The sequence below is a fragment of the Bombina bombina genome, chromosome 6 (assembly GCF_027579735.1).
Source record: "Bombina bombina isolate aBomBom1 chromosome 6, aBomBom1.pri, whole genome shotgun sequence".
In the NCBI taxonomy this organism is placed as follows: Eukaryota; Metazoa; Chordata; class Amphibia; order Anura; family Bombinatoridae; genus Bombina; species Bombina bombina.
The window spans coordinates 654,245,180-654,264,460 of NC_069504.1; the positions used below are offsets into that span (position 1 = coordinate 654,245,180).

The 19,281-nt window shown below is 40.8% G+C and overlaps 1 protein-coding gene across 2 annotated transcripts in view; it reads right to left on the reverse strand.

The window, feature by feature from the left end:
• MAN2A2 (mannosidase alpha class 2A member 2) overlaps positions 1 to 19,281 on the reverse strand; it is a 162,533-nt gene that overhangs the window by 58,539 nt on the left and 84,713 nt on the right. For both annotated transcript variants that reach the window (XM_053717715.1, XM_053717716.1), the window contains exons 8-12: positions 16,824 to 17,010; positions 15,792 to 15,969; positions 15,003 to 15,205; positions 14,101 to 14,283; positions 13,782 to 13,896 (exon numbers count right to left, since the gene is read on the reverse strand). In XM_053717715.1, the coding sequence (XP_053573690.1) occupies positions 13,782 to 13,896; positions 14,101 to 14,283; positions 15,003 to 15,205; positions 15,792 to 15,969; positions 16,824 to 17,010 (866 nt within the window). The remainder of the gene's footprint in view (positions 1 to 13,781; positions 13,897 to 14,100; positions 14,284 to 15,002; positions 15,206 to 15,791; positions 15,970 to 16,823; positions 17,011 to 19,281) is intronic.

The window sequence follows — 19,281 nt, forward strand, 5'->3', positions numbered from 1 at the left end:
TTCCTTTTCTTTTACAAGACATGACGAGTCCATGGACTTCATCCTTACTTATGGGATACAATACCAAAGCTATAGGACACGGATGAAAGGGAGGGACAAGACAGGAACCTAAACGGAAGGCACCACTGCTTGAAGAACCTTTCAACCAAAAACAGCCTCGGACGAGGCAAAAGTATCAAATTTGGAAAAAGTGTGAAGAGACGACCAAGTTGCAGCCTTGCAAATCTGTTCAACAGAAGCATAGTTTTTAAATGCCCATGCGGAAGCCACAGCCCTAGTAGAATGAGCCGTAATTCTTTCCGGAGGCTGCTGTCCAGAAGTCTCATATGCAAAACGGATTATACTCTTCAGCCAGAAAGAGAGAAAGGTAGCCGTAGCTTTCTGACCCCTATGTTTCCCAGAAAAGACAACAAATAATGAAGATAATTGATGAAATTCCTTAGTCGCCTGTAATTAAAACTTCAGGGCACGGACCACGTCCAAGTTATGTAACAGACACTCCTTCTTAGAAGAAGGATTAGGACACAATGAAGGAACAATAATTTCCTGATTAATATTTTTGTTGGAAACAACTTTAGGAAGAAAACCAGGTTTGGTATGTAACACTACCTTATTGGAATGAAAAATAAGGTAAGGAGAATCACATTGAAATGCTGAAAGCTCCGAAACTCTGCGAGCAGAAAAAGTAGCAACCAAAAATAAAACTTTCCAAGATAACAATTTAATATCTATGAAATGCATTGGTTCAAACAGAACCCCTTGAAGAACCTTAAGAACTAAATTCAAACTCCAAGGAGGAGCAATAGGTCTAAACAGAGGCCTGATTCTAGTCAGAGCCTGACAAAAAGATTGAACATCCGGAATATCTGCCAGACGTTTCTGTAGCAAAATAGATAAAGCAGAAATCTGTCCCTTTAAGGAACTTGCAGATAACCCTTTCTCCAATCCTTCTTGGAGAAAAAAAAAATCCTAGGAATCCTAATCTTACTCCTTGAGTAGCCCCTGGATTTGCACCAATAAAGATATTTACGCCATATCTTATGGGAAATCTTTCTAGTAACAGGCTTACGTGCCTGAATCAAAGTATCAATGACCGAATCAGAAAACCCTCGCTTAGACAAAATCAAGCGTTCAATATCCAAGCAGTCAGCTGCAGAGAGATTAGATTTGGATGATGGAAGGGTCCCTGAATGAGAAGATCCTGCCTCAATGGAAGCTCAAACCGAAGCCTTCTCCTGTTTGACTCTAGCAATCACCCGGGGAAGGAGAGCAAACGGCGGAAACACATAAGCTAGGTTGAATGACCAAGGCACTGCCAAGGCATCTATCAGTTCGGCCTGAGGATCCCTGGACCTGGATCCGTATCTCGGGAGCTTGGCATTCTGACGAGACGCCATAAGATCCAGCTCCGGTCTGCCCCATCTGAGAATCAGGGTGGCAAAGACCTCCGGATGGAGTTCCCATTCCCCCGAAGAAATGTCTGTCAAAAAATCCGCTTCCCAGTTGTCCACTCCTGGGATGTAGATTGCTGACAGATAACAAGAGTGAGCCTCCGCCCACCGAATTATCTTGGATACCTCTGTCATCGCTAAGGAACTCCTTGTTCCTCCCTGATGATTGATGTAAGCCACAGTCATGATGTTGTCTAACTGAAATCGGATGAATTTGGCCGAAGCCAACTGAGGCCAAGCCTGAAGCGCATTGAATATTGCTCTGAACTCCAGAATATTGATTGGCAGTAGAGACTCCTACCAAGTCCACACACCCTGAGCCTTCAGGGAATTCCAGACTGCACCCTATCCTAGTAGGCTGGCGTCCGTTGTCACTATCACCCATGAGGGTCTGCGGAAGCACTTCCCATGGGACAGATGATCCGGCGACAACCACCAAAGAAGAGAGTCTCTCGTCTCTTGATCCAGATCTATCTGAAGAGATAAATTTGCATAATCTCCATTCCACTGACTGAGCATACTCCGTTGTAGAGGCCTGAGATGAAAACGAGCAAACGGAATGATGTCCATTGCCGCCACCATCAATGCAATTACCTCCATGTACTGAGCCACTGATGGCCGAGGATTGGACTGAAGGGCTCGGCATGTATTCAGAATCTTTAAACTTTCTGACTTCCGTCAAGAAGATTTTCATGGATATAGAATCTTTTAGAGTTCCCAGCAAAGGAACCCTTTGCTGTGGAATTAGTGAACTCTTTTCTAGATTCACCTTCCACCCGTGAGTCCTTAGAAAGCACAGAACCATGTCGGTATGAGACTTTGTTAGTTGATAAGACGACGCCTGAATCAGAATATCGTCCAGATAAGGCACCACTGCAATGCCCCGCGGTCTGAGAACCGCCAGCAGAGACCCTAGAACCTTTGTGAAGATCCTGGGTGCCGTGGCCAACCTGAAGGGTAAAGCCACGAACTGAAAATGTTTGTCCAGAAAGGCAAATCTTAGGAACTGGTGATGATCTTTGTGGATAGGAATGTGAAGGTATGCATCCTTTAAGTCCACGGTATATATATATTGACCCTCCAGGATCAATGGAAGAATTGTCTGAATAGTCTCCATCTTGAAGGATGGGACTCTGAGAAACTTGTTTAGACTCTTGAGATCTAAAATGGGTCGGAACGTTCCCTCTTTTTTGGGAAACACGAAAAGATTGGACTAAAACCCTTGCCCCTGTTCCTGTATTGGAACGGGACAAATTACTCCCATAGTGGAGAGGTCTTTTACACAACGTAAGAACGCCTCTCTACAGACAATCGTGAAAGAAGAAACCTTCCCCTTGGGAAGGAATTTCTGAACTCCAGCTGGTACCCTTGAGACACGATATCCAGTGTCCAGGGATCCTGAACGTCTCTTATCCAAGTCTGGACAAATAGAGAAAGTCTGCCCCCTACTAGATCCGGTCCCGGATCGGGGGCCGTCCCTTCATGCTGTCTTGGGAGCAGCAGCGGGCTTCTTGGGTTGTTTACCTTTGTTCCAAGCCTGGTTGGGTCTCCAGACGGACTTGGCTTGTGCAAAATTCCCTTCCTGTTTAACTGAAGAGGAAGAGGGTACTCCCTTGAAATTTCGAAAGGAACGAAAATTTCTCTGTCTGACCCTCTGCTGTTTAATCCTGAGGTAGGAGATGACCCTTGCCTCCCGTAATGTCAGAAATGATCTCTTTCAAGTCAGGCCCGAATAGGGTCTTACCCTTGAAAGGAATAGCCAAAAGCTTGGATTTAGAGGACACATCTGCAGACCAAGATTTTAACCATAAAGCTCTGCGTGTTAAAATGGAAAATCCTGCATTCTTAGCCGCCAATTTGGCGATCAGGAAAGCGGCATCTGTAACAAAAGAATTTGCCAGCTTAAGGGCCTTTATTCTATCCATTATCTCCTCTAAAGAAGTCTCAGTCTTAAGAGATTCTTTTAAAGCATCAAACCAAAAGGCAGCCAACCAAAAGGCAGCCGCAGTTGTGACTGGTACAATGCAGGCCGTCGGTTGTAGTAGAAACCCTTGATGAATAAATAGCTTTTTTAAGAAGACCCTCCAACTTTTTGTCCATAGGGTCTTTGAAAGCACAACTGTCCTCAATAGGGATAGTCGTACGCTTAGCCAGGGTATATATAGCTCCCTCTACCTTAGGGACCGTTTGCCAAGAATCCTGAACGGCGTCAGCTATAGGGTACATTTTCTTAAAAGTAGGGGAAGGTGAAAACGGAATACCCGGTCTTTCCCATTCCCATGTAATAATTTCCGAAATTCTCTTAGGAACCGGAAAAACATCAGAATAAGAAGGGACCTCTAAATATTTGTCCATCTCACACAATTTCCCTGGTGGTACCAGCAAAACTTCCCGCAACAACAGACGGGAGGTGTTCAAGCTTAAATCTGAAGGACATTACGTCCGCATCTGTCTGGGGCAATGTACTTCCTGAATCAGACAATTCCCCTTCAGAAAGAGTCTCCCTACCTCCCACTTCAGAACCCTGGGAGTGTACTTCGGAGATCGCCATCAAAGAGTCAGACGTCGTCTGGACCAACTGGTTCTCTCTTCTACTATGTTTGCCTTGCAACACTTGCAACTTAGACAAAACTTCTGTAAGAGTGGATGACATAACTGCCGCCATATCCTGTAGAGTAAATGAGGTGGACGCAGTTGATGGCGCTGAACGGGTGTTAAAGGCTGCAACGCTTGGGAAGAAAGTTGCGGCATACCCTGAGACTCATCAAGCTGAGAAGCATCCTTAGATATGCTAGCCTTAAAGAAAATTTGCTCTTTAAATTGTAAAGTCCTCTCAGTACATGAGGGACAAAATGTAAGAGGGGGTTCCACATTGGAAGCTAAACACATAGAACAAATATGTTCCAGTAGGTTAGCCATGATAAAAAGAAAAACAAAGTGCAATATTGGTCGTGGTATAGATAAAAATTTAATGACAAAATCTGTGCTGCGCCTTTAAAATTTAAACCGAAACAAATTTTACTGCAAATGTGCAACAAGAAGAAATAGTTGTTATAAAAGAACCTATTCACAACCCTAAGGTTATAATAGCCCCTTTTTATGTTAAGACTAAAATAACCCCTGTAACAAGCCACAGCTCCGCTGTGACGCCTACCTCACAACCAACAACCTCCGTGAACCGCTGCCTAAGTCCGCTTGCGATCTTGTATCAACCGAAACCAAGCGGACATAGGAAACACTGTGACTGTCGGAAGCCGGGAAAGCAAGTGCGCGGCTAAATGCGCGAACGTAAGTCGCGCCCTTCGTGGGAGTTATCAGAAAAACCCATAGAAAACCGCATGGGAAATATCAATGTCGGGCAGACCCGACTGCAATATAACCAATGTGTCCCCTCAAAAAATTTGTTGTTGCAACACTTGCCCACAATAAATAATGTAAAACACGGAGCAAAAACTCCCAAACTGTCCCCAGCGTCAGCCCGAGATAAAATGACAATAGAGTCACAGTCTCACCGTTTCAGACCCTTAATGAAATCGGGTCCTATATACACACCAACCCACTGCTCACATAGTTCGTATAAGAGGGAAAACAGCTAGGCAAATAACACTTTTTGCAAGTTGATTTCCCCTTTTACAGCAATTAACGTCCAGTCTGTTCTGAGTTACACTGTCTCCCCAGAATAAAAAGACTGTACATACCGCATTGCTGATCACACCATGAACCTGTCCCACACGTAGAAGAGGTCCCTTGGTATCACCTCTTGTAGATCTGTGGGGACAAATAGGGCCTTATGTAATATCTGATAAGACCATCAGCTGGGCAGCACCAGCATGGGAAGTGAAGCAAGAATGTAGAATCTCCTCAGGTCCCATAGTTGAAACGCCTGATGCTCTACCCTGATAAAAATAGTACTCACTGGCACCATTTAAAAACAATAAACTCTTAATTGAAGAATCTAAACTAACACCTCACTTTACCTCTTCCTACAACTAACACAGGCAAAGAGAATGGGAGGGAAGGGAGGAGCTATGTATACAGCTCTGCTGTGGTGCTCTTTGCCTCCTCCTGCTGACCAGGAGGCGATATCCCATAAGTAAGGATGAAATCCGTGGACTCGTCATATCTTGTAAAAGAAAGTTACTATGAGGTTCACCTCTGCTCACCCGGACGATAAAAAAATAAATAGAAAATTGGCATAGTGTTCCAGAATATTTATTGTAATGGAAGACATTACAGAGCCCACTTCCCCTAAGCATAAAAGTGATTCCAGGCTAAACAAAGTAGTCTATTGCTATTCATTCTAAAAATTCCTGGAGTACTTTCATACATTGACTGATAACCTCGCCTAATAAGAAAGATGGATCTTTTGGGACAAATCTTTATAGTGGTGTTCCACTGGTCAAGTAATTCTGTTTGCCTACTTTTGGATGCAACCGCTCAAACCATCAACTACCATGGTGTCCCTTGAGAAGGGCTTACACATGTACTTGTGAACCCTGACTATCTGTACAGTCCTGCAGATTATGGACTTCATAAAAAACACACAAAAAACAACCATAGTTATGGTTATTCAGAAACAAAAAACAAACAAAGTTAGAGAAAACTGAATAAAATTGACCTATCAGTTGAAGTTCTGAATAGCATGAATCACCACAATGACAAGACTGGCATCTGTACTGATGAAGCTTTTAAGAGGGAACTATTCAATTAAGCTAGGTACATTATCTTTGCTATAAGGGAAGCAAGAACTTTGGTAAACCCTAGGAGTAGTAGCTACACCACTGAAGTACGACAAACGCTTCATCCCAATCTATTTAAAATAAGGAGGTTCTATACGTAAAATGTACTTTAATTGAAAAATAAGTAAAAATGATTTCATGCTCTGCATAGCCAGAGAAAACCATTACATACTGTAATATATTTATTTTTAACTTGCTTTTATTAATACACTGTATATTGCTACTAAATTGCCCCCTCTGTTGCTTCTCTTTTCTATTGTCTCAATGGATATGAATCTTTTTAATATTTATATTATTGCTTGTTTTATCATTTAAAGTGTAGTTTATTTCATAGCCATGATGGGGTACAATAAAATGTGAAATCAAATGTATACATAAAACAGATGCTTGATAAAGGAATACATGAACCCTACTACATAGAGTTTACCATAGGCCACAGTAATTTGTACTACAGCTATTGGTCTACTTCATATGTAGTTATCATGTAAGAAACCAACACTAACAGTCTACAGCACTAATCTTCATAAAACAACATCTTCTTTATAAAATGCTTTTATGAGCTAAAAAACATTTAATAAAGAAGATGTGATTTTATAAAGATTGATGCAGTGGACTGTATGTGTTGGTGATTTAAAGGGAAACTAAACCCAATTTTTTTTCCATGATTCAGATAGAGCAATTTTAAGCAACTTTATAATTTACTCCTATTATCAATTTTTTTTGTTCTCTTGCTATCTTTATTTTAAAAAAAAGCAAGGAAGGTTAGGAGCCGGCCCATTTTGGTTCAGCACCTGGGTTGCGCTTGCCGATTGGTGGCTAAATGTAGGCTAAATGATTGGTGGCCAAAGATAGGAAGATAATAGGAGTAAATTAGAAAGTTGCTTAAAATTGCATGCTCTATCTGAACCGTGAAAGAAAAACATTTGGGTTCACTATCCCTTTAAGTAAAGGTTAACAGTGGCCCCACACCATGAGCACCAAAAGGAAGAGTTCAGCTCAATATTGCTGTGTCCAATACCAGGTATAAATATCATGTACAAAACAGTAATACAACCAAACAAAATGCAAGAATGTGTCATTCCAAGTGGGTTGAATGGAATTGAGAAATCTCAGTAAAATGTATAAAGAAAAATTAAAATGTTTAGAAAAAACATAATTTATGCTTACCTGATAAATTCCTTTCTTCTGTAGTGTGATCAGTCCACGGGTCATCATTACTTCTGGGATATTACTCCTCCCCAACAGGAAGTGCAAGAGGATTCACCCAGCAGAGCTGCATATAGCTCCTCCCCTCTACGTCACTCCCAGTCATTCGACCAAGGACCAACGAGAAAGGAGAAGCCAAGGGTGTAGTGGTGACTGGAGTATAACTTAAAAAAAAAAAAAAATATTTACCTGCCTTAAAAACAGGGCGGGCCGTGGACTGATCACACTACAGAAGAAAGGAATTTATAAGGTAAGCATAAATTATGTTTTCTTCTGTTAAGTGTGATCAGTCCACGGGTCATCATTACTTCTGGGATACCAATACCAAAGCAAAAGTACACGGATGACGGGAGGGATAGGCAGGCTCTTTATACAGAAGGAACCACTGCCTGAAGAACCTTTCTCCCAAAAATAGCCTCCGAGGAAGCAAAAGTGTCAAATTTGTAAAATTTGGAAAAAGTATGAAGCGAAGACCAAGTTGCAGCCTTGCAAATCTGCTCAACAGAGGCCTCATTCTTGAAGGCCCAAGTGGAAGCCACAGCTCTAGTAGAATGAGCTGTAATTCTTTCAGGAGGCTGCTGTCCAGCAGTCTCATAAGCTAAACGAATTATGCTACGAAGCCAAAAAGAAAGAGAGGTAGCAGAAGCCTTTTGACCTCTCCTCTGACCAGAGTAAACGACAAACAGAGAAGACGTTTGTCGAAATTCCTTAGTTGCCTGTAAGTAAAATTTTAGAGCACGGACTACATCCAGGTTGTGCAGTAGACGTTCCTTCTTCGAAGAAGGATTTGGGCACAAAGAAGGAACAACAATCTCTTGATTGATATTCCTGTTAGTGACTACCTTAGGTAAGAACCCAGGTTTAGTACGCAGAACTACCTTATCCGAATGAAAAATCAAATAAGGAGAATCACAATGTAAGGCTGATAATTCAGAAACTCTTCGAGCCGAGGAAATAGCCATTAAAAATAGAACTTTCCAAGATAACAACTTTATATCAATGGAATGAAGGGGTTCAAACGGAACGCCCTGTAAAACATTAAGAACAAGGTTTAAACTCCATGGTGGAGCAACAGTTTTAAACACAGGCTTAATCCTGGCCAAAGCCTGACAAAAAGCCTTGACGTCAGGAACTTCTGACAGACGTTTGTGTAACAGAATGGACAGAGCTGAGATCTGTCCCTTTAATGAACTAGCAGATAAACCCTTTTCTAAACCTTCTTGTAGAAAAGACAATATCCTAGGAATCCTAACCTTACTCCAAGAGTAACCTTTGGATTCACACCAATATAGGTATTTACGCCATATCTTATGGTAAATCCTTCTGGTAACAGGCTTCCTAGCCTGTATTAAGGTATCAATAACTGACTCAGAAAACCCACGTCTTGATAAAATCAAGCGTTCAATTTCCAAGCAGTCAGCTTCAGAGAAGTTAGATTTTGATGTTTGAAAGGACCCTGTATCAGAAGGTCCTGTTTCAGAGGTAGAGACCAAGGTGGACAGGATGACATGTCCACCAGGTCTGCATACCAAGTCCTGCGTGGCCATGCAGGTGCTATTAGAATCACTGATGCTCTCTCCTGTTTGATTCTGGCAATCAATCGAGGAAGCATCGGGAAGGGTGGAAACACGTAAGCCATCCTGAAGTCCCAAGGTGCTGTCAGGGCATCTATCAGGACTGCTCCTGGATCCCTGGATCTGGACCCGTAACGAGGAAGCTTGGCGTTCTGTCGAGACGCCATGAGATCTATCTCTGGTTTGCCCCAACGTCGAAGTATTTGGGCAAAGACCTCCGGATGAAGTTCCCACTCCCCCGGATGAAAAGTCTGACGACTTAAGAAATCCGCCTCCCAGTTCTCCACTCCCGGGATGTGGATTGCTGACAGGTGGCAAGAGTGAGACTCTGCCCAGCGAATTATCTTCGATACTTCCATCATTGCTAGGGAGCTTCTTGTCCCTCCCTGATGGTTGATGTAAGCTACAGTCGTGATGTTGTCCGACTGAAACCTGATGAACCCCAGAGTTGTCAACTGGGGCCAAGCCAGGAGTGCATTGAGAACTGCTCTCAATTCCAGAATGTTTATTGGCAGGAGACTCTCCTCCTGACTCCATTGTCCCTGAGCCTTCAGAGAATTCCAGACGGCACCCCAACCTAGAAGGCTGGCGTCTGTTGTTACAATTGTCCAGTCTGGTCTGCTGAATGGCATCCCCCTGGACAGATGTGGCCGAGAAAGCCACCATAGAAGAGAATTTCTGGTCTCTTGATCCAGATTCAGAGAAGGGGACAAGTCTGAGTAATCCCCATTCCACTGACTTAGCATGCACAGTTGCAGTGGTCTGAGGTGTAAGCGTGCAAAGGGTACTATGTCCATTGCCGCTACCATTAAGCCGATTACCTCCATGCATTGAGCCACTGACGGGTGTTGAATGGAATGAAGGGTGCGGCAAGCACTTTGAAGTCTTGTTAGCCTGTCCTCTGTCAGGTAAATCTTCATTTCTACAGAATCTATAAGAGTCCCCAGGAAGGGAACTCTTGTGAGTGGAACGAGTGAACTTTTCTTTTCGTTCACCTTCCATCCATGTGACCTTAGAAATGCCAGTACTAACTCTGTATGAAACTTGGCAGTTTGAAAGCTTGAAGCTTGTATCAGAATGTCGTCTAGGTATGGAGCTACCGAGATTCCCCGCGGTCTTAGTACCGCCAGAAGAGCACCCAGAACCTTTGTGAAGATTCTTGGAGCTGTAGCCAATCCGAATGGAAGAGCCACAAACTGGCAATGCCTGTCTAGGAAGGCAAACCTTAGGTACCGGTAATGATCTTTGTGAATCGGTATGTGAAGGTAAGCATCTTTTAAATCTACTGTGGTCATGTACTGACCCTCTTGGATTATAGGTAAAATTGTCCGAATAGTCTCCATCTTGAACGATGGAACTCTTAGGAATTTGTTAAGAATCATTAAGTCCAGGATTGGTCTGAAAGTTCCCTCTTTTTTGGGAACCACAAACAGATTTGAGTAAAACCCTTGTCCCCGTTCCGACCGTGGAACTGGATGGATTACTCCCATTAACAAGAGCTCTTGTACGCAGCGTAGAAACGCCTCCTTCTTTGTCAGGATTGTTGACAACCTTGACAGATGAAATCTCTCTCTTGGAGGATAGTGTTTGAAGTCCAGAAGGTATCCCTGAGATATTATCTCTAGCGCCCAGGGATCCTGGACATCTCTTGCCCAAGCCTGGGCGAAGAGAGAAAGTCTGCCCCCCACTAGATCCGATCCCGGATCGGGGGCCCTCAATTCATGCTGTTTTAGGGGCAGCAGCAGGTTTCCTGGCCTGCTTGCCCTTGTTCCAAGACTGGTTAGGTCTCCAGTTTTGTCTGTAGCGAGCAACAGATCCTTCTTGCTTTGGGGCAGAGGAAGTTGATGCTGCTCCTGTTTTGAAATTCCGAAAGGAACGAAAATTAGACTGTTTGGCCTTAGGTTTGGCCCTGTCTTGAGGCAGGGCGTGGCCTTTACCTCCTGTAATGTCAGCGATAATTTCTTTCAAACCAGGCCCAAATAAGGACTGCCCTTTAAAAGCTATATTAAGTAATTTAGACTTAGAAGTAACATCAGCTGACCAGGATTTTAGCCACAGCGCCCTGCGTGCCTGAATGGCGAATCCTGAATTCTTAGCCGTAAGTTTAGTTAAATGTACTACGGCCTCCGAAATGAATGAATTAGCTAGTTTAAGGACTCTAAGCCTGTCCGTAATGTCGTCCAGAGTAGCTGAACTAATGTTCTCTTCCAGAGACTCAATCCAGAATGCCGCTGCAGCCGTGACCGGCGCAATGCATGCAAGGGGTTGCAATATAAAACCTTGTTGAACAAACATTTTCTTAAGGTAACCCTCTAATTTTTTATCCATTGGATCTGAAAAAGCACAGCTATCCTCCACCGGGATAGTGGTACGCTTAGCTAAAGTAGAAACTGCTCCCTCCACCTTAGGGACCGTTTGCCATAAGTCCCGTGTGGTGGCGTCTATTGGAAACATTTTTCTAAATATCGGAGGGGGTGAGAACGGCACACCGGGTCTATCCCACTCCTTAGTAACAATTTCAGTAAGTCTCTTAGGTATAGGAAAAACATCAGTACTCGCCGGGTACCGCAAAATATTTATCCAACCTACACATTTTCTCTGGTATTGCAACTGTGTTACAATCATTCAGAGCCGCTAACACCTCCCCTAGTAATACACGGAGGTTTTCCAGCTTAAATTTAAAATTTGAAATATCTGAATCCAGTCTGTTTGGATCAGAACCGTCACCCACAGAATGAAGTTCTCCGTCCTCATGTTCTGCCACCTGTGACGCAGTGTCTGACATGGCCCTAATATTATCAGCGCACTCTGTTCTCACCCCAGAGTGATCACGCTTGCCTCTTAGTTCTGGTAATTTAGCCAAAACTTCAGTCATAACAGTGGCCATATCTTGTAAAGTTATCTGTAATGGCCGCCCAGCTGTACTGGGCGCTACCATATCGCGCACCTCCCGAGCGGGAGATGCAGGTACTGACACGTGAGGCGAGTTAGTCGGCATAACTCTCCCCTCGTTGTTTGGTGAAATTTGTTCAATTTGTACAGATTGACTTTTATTTAAAGTAGCATCAATACAGTTAGTACATAAATTTCTATTGGGCTCCACTTTGGCATTGCAACAAATGACACAGGTATCTTCCTCTGAATCAGACATGTTTAACACACTAGCAATAAACTTGCAACTTGGAATACAATTCTATTAGAATATTATTAAAAACGTACTGTGCCTTTAAGAAGCACAGAAGATTTATGACAGTTGAAAATTAATAAACTGAAACAGTTATAGCCTCAATCATTGTAAACAACACAACTTTAGCAAAGGTTTGATCCCATTAGCAAAAGACAACTAATTCTGAAAGCAGAAAAAAATTACAGAATAAACGTTTTTTATCTCAGTCAACTATAATCTCACAGCTCTGCTGAGAGAAATTACCTCCCTCAAAACAAGTTTTGAAGACCCCTGAGTTCTGTAGAGATGAACCGGATCATGCAGGAAATACAATGAGCTGCTGACTGAAATTTCTGATGCGTAGTAAAAGCGCCAAAAAACGGCCCCTCCCCCTCACACACAGCAGTGAGAGAGAACAGAAACTGTCAGAAAAAAGATCAAGCAACTGCCAAGTGGAAAAATAGTGCCCAAACATTTATTCACTCAGTACCTCAGCAAATGAAAACGATTTTACATTCCAGCAAAAACGTTAAACATAATTTCTTAGTTATTAAAAAGTTTTATGTACTTTTTACAGTGTAATTCCAGTGAAGTACCATTCCCCAGAATACTGAAGTGTAAAGTATACATACATGACATTATATCGGTATGGCAGGATTTTCTCATCAATTCCATTGTCAGAAAATAAAAGCTGCTACATACCTCTATGCAGATTCATCTGCCCGCTGTCCCCTGATCTGAAGTGTACCTCTCCTCAGATGGCCGAGAAACAGCAATATGATCTTAACTACTCCGGCTAAAATCATAGTAAAACTCTGGTAGATTCTTCTTCAAACTCTGCCAGAGAGGTAATAACACACTCCGGTGCTATTTTAAAATAACAAACTTTTGATTGAAGATATAAAACTAAATATAATCACCATAGTCCTCTCACACATCCTATCTAGTCGTTGGGTGCAAGAGAATGACTGGGAGTGACGTAGAGGGGAGGAGCTATATGCAGCTCTGCTGGGTGAATCCTCTTGCACTTCCTGTTGGGGAGGAGTAATATCCCAGAAGTAATGATGACCCGTGGACTGATCACACTTAACAGAAGAAATTGTGTTTAAAACATACCTAATAATACACTGTGTGCTGTGCTTTATTGTGTGGATTTGAAATCAGTATCGTATCAAAAAGGAAGCCGGGCATATACATCCTTCCCTTACGGATCAATTAACTCAGCAATATTTTAATTAATTAAATATGGACTTTCTATCTTCTACATCTAAGAAAACTAGATATTTCCTCTAGAGTGGCACTTCTTTGATTTGTAGCTGTATATTAACCTTATAACTGCCAGGATAGCTAAGCATAGTACGAGTGGGATACACAAACATTTTGTACCAAACCAACAATTTTCTATAAAAAACAATGGTGAAAATAAGTCTGGGTACAACACCAGAGAAAAGTTGTAGAAAATAATCTATATTATGCATCTGCAAAACAGCAGTTAAATGTTTGTTTTTAAAATGCATAATTTTATAATACATATTTTCTCTGTTTTTTTTTTAATTTTAAAATAGCCACTTATTCACTCCACAGAAAACTCAAGTATTAAAATTAATTCAGTAGTGTGATCATGCTATGGTTAGAAACCAATTACCGTGCTGAAGAATGGCACAGAGTGATCATAGTGATATTTCTCCTTGTCTGCCAGAACGAGGTAGTGAGCTGCATTAATTAAGATGCGTTTCAAGTTCATCAGCGAGTGGAGTAACCTGAGTATGACAGAGAGATGAACATACGCAAACTGGAACATGCAGGAAAATATTCAGAAAGAGAAAAATGTTAGTACGAGAAAAGAGCAGGTGAAACTTGGCTTAGAAAATTAAATGTTAGCTCATAAAGCAAGAAAAGTGTCTGTACATCATACATTATCATTGTATCTTTATAATGTCTATGGGATCCAAAACTGCACTCACCGTACACCGTAGTCAATGGCAACAGCTTCTTTTGATGTGCCAGTAATGGCATCGTGGTGCTGAAACAATCCAAGGTTGCGTCTGGCATCAGTCAACAAAGCATAATCAGAGAGAGGATATTTGGTTTCCATTCCAGCCCTTCGAGCATGATTAATTGCCAAGCTGTAGAGAATTTCTGCTCCTCTAAAGAAAAAAATCCATATTTGAAATCAACAAAAATGTTATAAAAATCTAAAAGAAATTAGGGGGAGCCAAGCCAAGGTAGTTATGCTATGTAATCTATGCCTGTGCAGTATATGTACTGGTCTGCTTGCGTAGTCTTTCAGTACAAACTGCTTGAAGAAGTTTTATAAACAGACGCTCCTTCATATCCCCGCTATATATATACATAAATATTTGCCATACATATTTCACTAGACTACATTAGTACAATATAACATAATTATTACAAGAATTTCCTTAGTTACCTCCCCATAAAGAGAGAAATATCAGACATAAACGCACACCATCCCTGAGACCTATTCTACAATATTCTTTTCTATCTCCATTTTGCCCATTATGTGGGTGCAGATTTCTTGGGTTAACAGTGATTGCGGTTAGGTTAGCGTTTACCATCATGGATGAGGCTGACAACATAATCCCAGTAATACTGTATGAAATCATTGTATGTATATGCACATCATTACTGTAACCTTACTGAGCCATCAGCCCACATACGTGATAGATTGTAACACAACTTACTGTGCATAGAGTAAAGATGGACCAATGACCTGAGATGTTACAGTAACTGAAAGGACAAAACGGGTCTGAGGCAAAATACCTGCAGCTCTTTGTTTCATATGATTTTGTATGATGTTTTTCCCGCTGCAGGGCAGGGCCTATTTTTAGCTCTACTTTCCTACCTGATGTGAGACTCCAGCACCCTGTCCATACTTTTGTAAAAGGGACGGGATGTGTAGTATCCTGTCCAGTAGTGATCTTCTCGGTCAGCATAGGAGAAGAAATCTCCACTGAGCACCGGAAAGTCAGGAGGCTTTGTACCAGGAGTAACGCCCATGGTTTTGTACAGCGTGTCAAAGTAATCTGATAGTGTTCCAAAGCGAGCCTATATGGTTAGCAATGCGAGGAAAACGTGTGTTACTAAATAGTTCAAAGAACCACATTTAAAACACCAACATTTTTTGATATTCCTAAATATATTCAAGATATTAACATCCACCTAAAAATATCTAAACATGAGAAAAATATGTTACTCTGGAACTAATAAGCGTTTTCCAGTAACAAAATTGGTACATACAAAATACATGGCTATATGATTTTTCAGTGATAAGAAGAATGAAGAAAACACTACAGAGTAAAGCTGCATCTAAAGTTTTTTACTTTGCTTCATAAAGGACAATTAAATACAGAAGAACTGCACAATTAACAAATGCATACTAAAAAATACAAAGTTTCATTTTATTTCCATCTCCCATGTATCATATGACACCAATCAGCCAATCACAAATGTATATAGTACATACTGTGAACTCTTGCACATGCTCAGTAGGAGCTGGTACCTCACAACGTTTGCACGATTTGATAATGGCAGTAAATTAGATTTTTTTTTTTAAATATCATACTCTAGCTGAATCATTAAAGATTATTTTTTTCTTTTATTACTTTTTTTAATTGGTGTTCTCAGTCCTTACCTGAACATGCAGTTCTGGGTGAGAATTCATGTAATCAAAGAGTTTTTGGTAGTTGAGGAATTGCGCGTCCCATTCTTGTACTTTGTCATAACGGAAGTCATCGCCTAAGGGAACGAGGACCACCTTACTGCGGTATAATTTAGATTTCTTGCGATACTGATCTAACAATAGATTTGCCCTTAGATGAAGGAGAGAGGAAAAAAAAAGCATTGTATAATTTGCTACCACTTGTTTAAAGGGTATGGGAATTTGGAGGAACAACAAGATCTACTCAACTTGCATTTGGTAACCCTTTAACCTGAACAATTGGAGTTTGACCCCTGCAAATTGATTAAGCGCATAGTTAAAAGTCAGCTTCAGAGCAGCAATGCATTACTGAGACCTAGCTAAATACATATGTGAGCTAGTGACAAGAGGCATATGTATGTAGCCACTAACCACCAGCTAGCCTGCTGCTCCCAAGCCTACCTAGTAATGCTGTTCAATAAAGGGTACTAAAAGAACAAAATACATTTTAAAAATAATAAGTAAACTGAAAAGTCTCTCAAAAGTTTAAATTTTGACATTCATGTCCCTTTAAAAGATATATGCGAGGACTATAGCTTGATATTGTAATGCCTATACAGTGTTCTCTCCAGGAACTTTTTAGCGGGTGCACCAGCTGATTTTACTGACCACCCGGCTAAAATTGTAGTCAATATTAAGCTAAACTTAGTTAATATTAAAAATAATCATTTTTTTTCCTGCACAAATTATCACTGAATACATTTATGTTAAATTATGCAATTAATTTGTGCTTTAGGGAGCAGTAAATGATACTACTTCATAGTGCCACCTAGCTACTTCATAGTGCCACCCGGCTACTTCATAGTGCCACTCAGCTGGCAAAATTTTCTGTGGAGAATACTGCTATATGTCTTTTGTATAATGCAATATGTATAGTTTAAGACCAATTACTATTTTGTTTAATAAATATAATTATTTATTGCATACATATGCAGATATAACATTTCCCTAGGGTTATGTACTAACCTCTCGGCTACGTTAAAGTCAGTAATAGCTCTTGGGGGCACTTTCCATGGACAATTGATTCTTCCACCAGGGAGACGCCTAAAATCAAATTGGCAGCAGATCTTGGGGTCTGGACCACATGTATGGGGCACATCATAGCTGTAAAAAGGCATCATGTGGCAGAAAATATCTGTACTGGAGTCTGAATCTATAAGTCAGAGAAAGAAGCGTTTACACAAGGTAGAACAAATCAAGTGTTTATACCATTTCATACTGAAATTAGGATTTCTTGTAAGAGAATGCAGCCAACAAAAATAAAGCACATGCAACTTTTTCTAATGAAATTCTTGTAGTGCAGCAGTGCCATCTACTGTATTTCCTTTCAATGAACATATTTACTCACTGCTAGCATGAGGCTGAAAACAACACACACACAACTGCACTAGCAGCAAGATACATAGGATATACCAGATGTTTCATTAAAGCAAGGACGCCTCATAAATGCTGCTTGTCCTATTTTTACATACGTTTTTTATTCCATTTGTTCATTTTTTACCACAGTTAAAGGGATAGGAAAACCAAAATTAAACTTGTATGATTTAGATAGAGCATTTAGTTTTAAGACACTTTTAAATTTACTTCTATTTTCAAATATGCTTCATTCTTTTGGTATTCCTTGTTGAAAAAGAATACGCCATACGCACATATCCTACACTAGTGGGAGCTAGCTGCTGATTGGTGCCTGCACACATTTGTCTCTTTTTTTTTTTTTTTTTTTTTTTTTTAAGGTGTTAAATCATTTTATTATGCAGTTGTTAATTATGTAATTCTACTACATTGAGCAGTCCTTTAATAATTTTTTTTTTTTTTTTAATTAATGGAAAAGTCTGGATTTCAGAATAATTCTGGATTTTGGAATTCTGGATTTGGGGATTTGTACATGTATTTTTTTTTTTTTTAAATAATTTTTTATTGAGGCATTAAGTATAAACAACATAACAAAGAATATGTCCAGTCATACAACAAAGGCAATAAGAAAAAGAAAAAAAAACTTATACAGATCACATATGGGAGATAACCTGGAGTTAAAGCAGTGGTATACCAATGTAGTATTTGTTATTACAATTTCTAATCCAAAGTATTGCCATGCTTATATAGAAGTAAGAGTCATTGTCATAAGATATATCTATATCAAAAACAGATGAATTACAGTTGACATAAATTATAGTACTGCTTTTGTGATCTGGAGCGTAAAGTATAGAACTGTATGTATAAACGTGTGACTGGTACATATAGGGATGAAACCTCAATTTTTAATACTAATAGCTAGTAGTTAGTAGTCCCTGCCCCAATATAAGTAATATTCTATAAGGTAGAAGTAATGAGAGGTAGGGGGTTGGCTGTTATCAGGCCTCCCGTAGGCCTGGGTATATGGGGGGGAGGAAAGCAGCGGGCCAGAGCCGCTCATAATGGGGGGGAGATGGGAGATGGGAGGGCGGAGCCAGTTAAAATGTTCTGAAGGTGCATACTGTAGTACTATTTAGTTGTATGGTGTAGAGAGCTCCAGGATGGAGGATGAGTGTCCAGAGTGGTGTAGTCAGATCCTATGTAGCACTGGGAGATGTACCCTTGGGCTAGCTACCATGAAGAGATGTCATTTTAGTAGCTGTGAACTAGTCCTGGGGGGGCAAGGATCCCAATAGTGACACGGAGAGTAATAGGACTTGGGCTGCTTACAGTTATATGAAAGGTATCAGAGATAACTACAACAGGATGGTACGATTGCAATAGTAGTCTGTGTTAACAAAGCTATATATAAACAATATCAGCAGACTGCATACAATAACGTGCATAACCAATATTTAGGATTAACATTTAGAATAAAAGCATCTGTTAGCAGGTGTACTACCTGCGTATACCCATAATATGTCGTGGAGTTTTAATTGTCAGGAGAGTACTATACTGGCTGTTACAACTCCCATATGAGTATCTCAATAGCACTCAAGTGACCCCATTCAGAGTAGTATTACCCACTATGGGTCCACAATAAAATGTACAGGTGTGAAGAGAACCATGTCTGGTTTTGTAGATAATGGGAAGCTAGGAGGAAGGGATTAATGGGGAAAGCAGCGAGAGAGGTTAACCTTTAACTTAGAGATAAAGGGTCCTCATTCTGACTAGTATAGGGAGTTCTATATAAAAACCGTTTACTAAAATAGTGAGCTGAGGTTATAAAAAGCTCTAAAAGGCAACAGTCCTGGAATGGACCAAACTATCCTCTGCTGTATAACCTGGAAATCTCTTGCTAACACACTCCTCCCATGTCCAGTTTATGTCTCCGGTCTGAGATAGAGTTAACATGAATTAGCAAAGTATCCACCTCTAGCCTAAAGATGTTAGGCTGCATATAATTATGTGAAACTTTAGGTGAATGCAGGTGATGGCTTATAATTCTCTAGGTGTATTGGGAATAAGGCAG